This window comes from Lacerta agilis, chromosome 7, assembly GCF_009819535.1.
Source record: "Lacerta agilis isolate rLacAgi1 chromosome 7, rLacAgi1.pri, whole genome shotgun sequence".
NCBI lineage: Eukaryota > Metazoa > Chordata > Lepidosauria > Squamata > Lacertidae > Lacerta > Lacerta agilis.
Genome location: NC_046318.1, coordinates 6190550 through 6198789, shown reverse-complemented (window position 1 = coordinate 6198789; position 8240 = coordinate 6190550). Strand labels below are relative to the sequence as shown.

Sequence of the window (8240 nt, the reverse complement as noted above, 5' to 3'; positions counted from 1 at the left end):
GGCGCTGTGGGTTAAACAACAGAGCCTAGGGCTTGCTGATCAGAAGGTCGGTGGTTCGAATCCCCGCGACGGGGTGAGCTCCCATTCCTCGGTCCCAGCTCCTGCCCACCTAGCAGTTCAAAAGCACATCAAAGTGCAAGTAGATAAATAGGTACCACTCCAGCGGGAAGGTAAATGACGTTTCCGTGTGCTGCTCTGGTTCACCAGGAGCAGCTTTGTCATGCTGGCCACATGACCCGGAAGCTGTACGTCGGCTCCCTCGGCCAGTAATGCGAGATGAGCGCCGCAACCCCAGAGTCGGACATGACTGGACCTAATGGTCAGGGGTCCCTTTACCTTACCCATCTGAAACCGAAGTGGCACATTGGGTGCCAGATGTGATCCCCCCCCCCCAGCTCTCCTACCCCACTGTAGGAGCTTTTGAGGTGATTGTGTATTTAAGTGGGAAGGTAAATGTGAGGGGCTATGGGCTACAATTCTTGGATTCCCTGACAAAGCAATCCTGAGACAATATATCTGGGAACCTGTATCTTCAGATGTGCTAAATAAGCGTTTCTTGGTTTCCCCAACCCACCTCAGGAACCTTTTTGCTGGCAATCTTTTCAGCAAGATCTTCTAACAGAGAGCCACAGTCAGCGATTTATTTCAGTGATGTTAGTGCTCCCTCTGCTGCACAATCTTTATTAAGAATTGGATTCTTTAATCCAGACAAAATAATACTTGGTGGATAATGTCAACATGGTAACTGTGTTTGCTTACATGATTCACAGTGTCTCTCCCTTTTGTTGACATATTTCCTTTTCTTGTTCCATATTTTCTCTGTAAAATGGCACACGCAGTGTGATAGTCCTCTTTAAACAAATAACAAAAACGGGAAGTATGGACAACGCTGTTGCTTCCTCATGTGAAATTCCTTCTTTCCTCATCTCTGTGCTGAATTCTGATTCAGCTCATTTTATTGGTTTATATAGGGCTTTTTACCAGTATCTGTAATATGTGTTTTTTTTAATGCAATGGCCTGTAGGCTACACAAATAAAGTTTGTTGTTGTTGTTGTTGTTGTTTCCTCATCTCTTTCATAATCACGAACAGCTGTAGTTTCTCATATTGCTGGATCTTGTGTATTTTTTAAGGGTTTATATTTTGCAGTTTGTAACATCCGTTTTCAGTTTAAACAGTGTGCAGGAGGGTTAAGACACGATGGAGCAGTCAGAGTGGTAGACAGTGTTCAATAGAGAATAGGAGCAGGGGCAGCTGTAATCAGGGTACAAGTAGGGTTGTCCTTGCTGTCACTTTTAGCAGGTGATAATAGTGATCTCCGTGCCACGAAGAAGAAGAAGAAGAAGAAGAAGAAGAAGAAGAAGAAGAAGAGGAGGAGGAGGAGGAGTTTGGATTTGATATCACTACCCGAAGGAGTCTCAAGGCGGCTAACATTCTCCTTCCCCTTCCTCCCCCACCTCTGTGAGGTGAGTGGGGCTGAGAGACTTCAAAGAAGTGTGACTAGCCCAAGGTCACCCAGCAGCTGCATGTGGAGGAGCGGAGACGCGAACCCGGTTCCCCAGATTACGAGTCTACCGCTCTTAACCACTACACCACACTGGCTCTCATCCACACGAAGCACTTCATCCTGTTGGTTTTGGCAGGTCAGCCTACTGTTCACACTACACAAGAACACCTTGGGGAAGAAGGGGCAGAGCCCGGCCCCTAGAATCTGATCCAAGCAGATCCATGTGAGTTGTTTCCTTTGGCATATCTAGGTTAGGTATAGGCTCATCGCCGCCACGCCCTAGATTTGTGCATTACCTCTGCTCTAGGATGTAGGCGAGACCACTCGTGTTCCCAGCTTCCTTGCAAATCCCATCTAGAGCCGGCCATTGTGCAGCTGGCCTACCTCCCCTTTCCTGTAGGTGGAGTTTCCCTAGGAAATGGCCTTGGCAGGAAGCTGCAGGGCGAAGTCTGCATTTCGGGGGGGGGGGAATACACGCTCTCTGCTCTTTCCAAGCCCCCAGCTCAGGGGGGGTTGAGCGCTAGCAAGAGAAGCAGTTGTACAATCTCTGGCATTATTTGGAGAGTCTGATTTTCCTGCAGCAAGAAAGGTAGCAATGGATCTTGCCTCTAAGGAAGGCTTTGTCTTCTTTTGGAGTCTTTAGGATAGTCAACTTCCAGACCAACCCCACGTGCAGAGGGGCTGAAATTTGCAATGCCACCATTCAGAAGAATGTCCTTGGCGCTATGTGTTCCTATACTGTGCTCTTCTTTTCTGCTGATGGATTGCCAGGAAGTTTCTACATTCACCATGCAGTATCAGATTCTGGAGGAAGTACAGCCTGGGACTGTTCTGGGAAGGCTGTCGGAAGAAATTGGCCGGACAGAGGGCAGTCGGGGAACCTTCCAGCTGCTTCAGCCTTCTGCAGCGTTTCCCATACAGATGGACTCTCGAGATGGTTTGCTGAGCACCGCAGGGAGGCTGAACAGGGAGCGGCTCTGCCACCATAGAGACCCGTGTGTCCTCTCATTCAGCGTTCTAGCAGCCCAATACTTCACCCTGATCCATGTGGAGATCCACGTCTTGGACATCAACGATAACGGGCCTCGGTTTCCTCAAGCGGCACTGGAACTGGAGATATCTGAAAGTGTATCCTTACAGACCCGAATCCCTTTGGGTCGAGCCGTGGACCCAGATGCTGGATCTAATGCTTTCTGTTCCTACTTCTTGTCACCCAGTGAGCACTTCGCCTTGGAGGTCACAGCCGGTTCTGACGGAACTCAGCAGCCAGAGCTGGTGGTCATTAAAGAAGTGGACCGGGAGCTCTACTCCTCGTTTGAGTTGCTCTTGACTGCAGTCGATCACGGAGTGCCCCCTAGATCTGGGACCGCTATTGTGACCGTGAATGTGCTCGACTCCAATGATAACAGCCCCATGTTTGCCCAGGGTTCTGTGTCCGTGGAGATCAGGGAAGATGCTTTGGCCGGGACTCTTCTGATCAACCTCACTGCCACTGATCCCGATCAAGGACTTAACGGAGAGATTGAATACTCCTTCAGCAAACATGTTTCTGAGGAGGTGCTCAGAACGTTTGCTGTGGAGGGTCACACAGGCGGCGTCCTTTTGCAGCAGTCACTGGATTATGAGAAGAACTCAGCCTACGAGTTGGAGGTGCAAGCCAGAGACCAGGGTGCCAATTCCATTCCAGCTCACTGCAAGCTCTTCATACGTGTTCTGGATGTCAATGACAATACGCCCGAGATCCAAGTCATCTGGGCGAAACAAGCAGCCATAGTATCAGAAGCTGAACCCCAGGGCAGCTTTGTTGCTCTAGTGACAGCATTTGACCCCGATTCGGGCCGTAATGGGCAGGTGGATTGTTACATCAGGCAAGGTGAGGAACACTTTGCCTTGAAAAGGTTCTCGCCTGGCAGCTACATGTTGCTAACAAATGCCCCCTTGGACAGGGAGAGCTGGACACAGCACCACCTGACCTTGCTGGTCCAGGACCGAGGGACCCCATTGCTGGCCATAACCAGACATTTCACTGTTCATGTCAGTGATGTGAACGACAACATGCCCTGTTTTGAAACAAACCATTATCATGTTTCTATTGAAGAGAACAGTGAGCCGCCTTCTGTTTTAGTTATGGTCAGGGCCCAAGACGCAGACTCAGGCCTTAATGGGAAAGTTGTGTACAGAATCCCAGATCCTCTAGTTCTAGAGTGGCTCACTATTGATGCCAGCACTGGGGAAATCAGGGCCCATGCGGCTTTTGATGCCGAGAAGATTACCAGCCTTGACTTCCTTGTAATAGCAGAAGATATGGGCCAGCCTCAGCTATCGGCCAACGTTTCCGTGACAGTCACTGTGCTCGATGTGAATGACAATCACCCAGTGGTAATAAAGCCAGAGCTGGAAGGTGGCCGGGCAAGTGTCACTGCCCTTGTGGATCCTGACACTGGACATGTGCTGGTGCCCAAGGAAGAAAGGAGCTCCGAACTAGCCGCCTCGGTTAATGCTCCCCTGCTGCTCACTATACTGGCAACCGATGCAGACTCAGGAATGAATGGGATATTGCTGTACAGCATCCTGAGTGGCAATGAAGCCGGCATCTGTGTCCTTGATCCCCAGTCCGGGCAGCTTTATCTGAATGGGAGCGATGCTAGCAGCCTTGTGGGCAGGGAATTGGACCTGGTGATATCTGTGAGTGACCGAGGCTCGGTGCCGCTCTCCGCCAGATTTCTGGTGAAGATAACATTCAAGAGGCATTGTGAGCGCATGCCCGATTCTTTCCCGGTGTCCCAGCCCCTCAGCCCCTCTGTGGTGACGGGAATCTGCCTTGTAGGGTTGCTTGCCATCTCTTTGGTAGGCTTGGGGTTGGTTATGTCCCTGTGTAAAAGGGAGAAGCACGGCAACATGGCATATAACTGTCGGGAAGCAGAGCAGGCTTACAGCCAACAGCAACCCAAGAAACCCCCCAAACCCATCCAGAAAGCAGACATCCACGTCGTGCCTGTGCTGCGGCAGGAGGATGCCCAGCAGCGTCAGGCTGAGATAGAGAATCCATCAGAAGCTGCCTGGCTTAAGGCCTTGGGGGTGCCATGCCACATGACACCCACTCTGTACCGGACCCTCAGGAACCAGAGAAATTCCAGCAGCCTTGCTGAGCAGGCTCCTTTGTATGCACAAAGGTTCAGAAGCCCCACCGCTCGGGATGTGCAGCCCACAGATAAAAAACTACTCGATTCCATCTTCTGGCCTAAAGACCACTTGTCGGAGAAGGCTAAGGCAGGTCCAGAGGAGGCTCCGAGTCGCCAGCACATCTTGAGAAGCCTTGTGAGGCTTTCTCTGGCAGCTCTTGCCGAGCAAGGCCCCGGAGGACAACTAGCCATGGAATCTGCCCCAGTCCAGGTAAGAGACAGGAATAGGGTGGGTTTTGGGAAAGGGGTAGGTACAGCAGAATAGGGATATATAGTAATCAATCTCTTATGGGTGGTGATGCATAGTTGGCTGTTGAAATAAATAAAAAATTGTATTATGCTTCCTTTTCAGATTCAAGTAATTTTGTTTTCAAAGTGGTAGACAAAGCCAACAAACAGATAGGCTTACTGAGGGCAGTTCGTTTTCTTCTACTCTTTTTCCTAACCCTGTAAAACAGGTTCGTCTATTAAATATGGCTGATGGTGTGAGGGAAAAACACGTCCTTCTGTTCTAGAAAGCCATGTCGACTAGTCAGTAGGATCTGGCCGAATCTTATTTTTGGACCCGTTTCTGTGTTTTCTTTTATCTGAGCAGTAAACACTTGTAACAAGTAGCAGGATTTATTTCTACCCCTTTTACTTCAGCATTGCTCCTGTGCAGGTGGTTTACTACTCTGTATTATGTGTCTGGCCAAACTGCGGGAGGCAGTGAGGGATAGGTGTGCCTGGCGTGCTCTGGTCCATGGGGTCACGAAGAGTCGGACACGACTGAGCGACTGAACAACAACAACAAATTATGTGTCTAGGATTTCAGCCTCAAAAACGTCGCTCAGGTTTTACAAATCACTTTCCACAGAAGTCGGTCCAGGGGCAGCTTCCGTTTTGTAACTTCCTGCCACTTCACCTATCGTCCTTTTAAATTGTATAGTGACAGATCCCAGAGAGATGAGGGACGAAAGGAATTGGGAGCCCAGGCTTCAAAACACTTAGCTGTGGCACTGCATGGCTACATCTCTGAGCTGCAAGTGGGGGGCATTTAGTTCCTCCCCTGTTCTATTCAGGGTTGCTAGATTTATAAGCAGCACCAACCTATGTAGGCTTGCAACTAGAGCGTGCATTAGAAATTACTCAGAGGAAACTGTCCAACTTGGCAAGTTCAGCGTCATTCAAACCACTGTAACACTGAAGCGGTCGTCAACTCCACAGCTTTGTACAATGGGTGGTAGCTGCTGTGAGTAAACAGAGATGCAGATAAGACACAAATGGCTTGTTTTCTTCCTGAGGTGGATGTTGCAGAGAGGGGAAGAGCACCAGACATTATAAATAGCTCAAGCGGAGCATAGAGGAGTGGGGATATCCTGTTAGGAAACAGCTCTGGTCGGGATTGTATGCGGATACCGGCTCTTCCTGTCTTTCAGCAAATCTCGCAGTTGTTGTCTCTACTGCATCAGGGCCAAGTGCAGCCAAAGCCCAACCACAGAGGGAACAAGTACACTGCCAAGAATGCTTGTTGCAGGTGAGTTTTGTGCAGCTTATATGCCCGGCCTTGTAAAGCAGCTTTTCTCCTTCACTGGAAATGACTGGCCTATCCCTCATGTCCTCTAGAAACATGTTTCCCTATCACAGGTTTGTTTGCCTTTAAGAGAGCCAGGCACTTTGCTGAGAGGAAGTCTTCAGTAGAGGTGTAGCAAGTTCCTACATTTTTTAAGAGTCGACTGATAATCTGCTGAATGTATAAAGAATTGAACGTCTAACCCTTCTCTTATAATGAAGGTTGTATAAGGCATAGTACTGTGGTTTTGTTTATTAACAGATAATGCTTCTCTTTCATCCGCTGCTGCTGTTGGGCATATACACTTTAGGGTTGTCACTGTGGGATCTCTGCAAATCGCAGACTGAGCGGGACAATGGAAGGGGCAGCTTTTCCTGTGTTGGGTGAAGGCCCTAAGATGCTTCTCCTTTTCCACAGGAACCCCAATTCAAATGTTGAAGATCTCATCACAAAGGAGGGCAGCGGCTGTGAACACCATGACTGGGAGCTGCTGGGAAAGGAGCTAGGGAACCTACTGGACTGCCCATCTGGTAAGCTACCAACCACTCAAGTCCCTCCGTCTCAGTGATGCGGTCTCTGAAGCTGTATCCTAGCCGATCTTATCGTTTCACAGGCCCATCACGTAATGGGAGGAGTGGCTGACTAGGCACCCTTAGAGACATATTTGTCTCCAATTCCTGTTCTGTGATATGCTACCTATGCTACCCAGGAAAAGGCACAGGAAGAGTAGTGCATTGCTGGGATCCTCTTCCTAGTGATCAAGGTAGAATAATAGAATTATACAGAGTTGGAAGGGACCCGAGGGTCATCTAGCCCAACCCCCTGCAATGCAGGAATCCCAACTAAAGCATCCATGACAGATGGCCATCCAACCTCCAAGGAAGGAGGTAGACAGGCTTATCTATTTATTTAAAATACTCCCTTTTTCTCCAAGCTCAAGGTAGCATACATGGTTCTCATCCTCTTCATTTAATCTCCACAACAAGCCTGTGAGGTAGGTTCAGCTGAAAGGCAGTGACTTGTTCAGTGTCACCCAGTGAGCTTCAGGGATTTGAACTCTGGTCTCCCAAGTCTCTGTCCATCACTCTAACCCAGGCATAGGCAAACCCCAGCCCTCCAGATGTTTGGGACTACAATTCCCATCATCCCTAGCTAACAGGACCAGTGGTCAGGGATGATGGGAATTGTAGTCCCAAACATCTGGAGGGCCGGGGTTTGCCAATGCCTGCTCTAACCACTATACTACACTGGCTCTCTGTGTAAAATCCTGAGTACATAATTCATTCTGCTTCTGCTAGAAATGGAGAGGGCAGCAGTTAGGTCAACCACTGATGAACAACAAAAATCTTATTGTGGTGTCTCCCTGACCCACAAAGCATTGGAAACATTAAGGGGTAGAAATTTGTTTTTGATTTTAAAATGAGTAATGAGATTAACATAATGCAGAGTTCTGAAATCAGTACTCACATGGAATTACAGGACTCGTGTAGCCCTGAGTCTATCCTTATCAATTAAGCCTAATTTATTCTTTCCCCCACCCTGTAGGGCTGGATCTTGATCAGCTGAACGTGGAAGACCCAGCATGGATGGCGAGGCTGTCCTTTCCCATCTCAACTGACTACAAGGACAATATTGTGTCACCAGGGGCAGTGCCGTCTCCACTGAGCAAGGAAACCACAGGCAGAGATGAACCTCACACTTTTGCAACCTTTGGCAAAGCAGCTGGGCACAAGCCAAACTCAGCGGAGCCCAGGCTCTCCAGCGCCTTCCTCTCAGAGATGAATACACTTTTTGAGAAGATCTTGGCTCAGAAAGTCAGTCCCCAGGTAGATTCATGATTGGGGCTGTTGAGCAACTCTCAGAATGTAGTGAGCCCCAAGATCCGACTAGAGATGATGTGGGGGCTGAAACTGACAGTGCTTTGTGCAACAGAATTGGCAATTGCAGTAGCAAGGAGACCTTCACCTCTTCCATACCTGCTACTAGCATCCAGTCCCCTT

General features: G+C 49.1%; 1 protein-coding gene across 1 annotated transcript; it reads left to right on the top strand.

Moving 5' to 3' along the window:
* The first annotated feature begins 1767 nt into the window (after positions 1–1767).
* PCDH12 (protocadherin 12) lies at positions 1768–8168 on the top strand. Its single transcript, XM_033154260.1, has 4 exons — positions 1768–4899; positions 6107–6204; positions 6658–6770; positions 7786–8168. The coding sequence occupies exons 1-4, from the start codon at positions 2200–2202 to the stop codon at positions 8076–8078; spliced, it is 3204 nt and encodes a 1067-aa protein (XP_033010151.1). The 5' UTR covers positions 1768–2199; the 3' UTR covers positions 8079–8168.
* Positions 8169–8240: the final 72 nt, after the last annotated feature.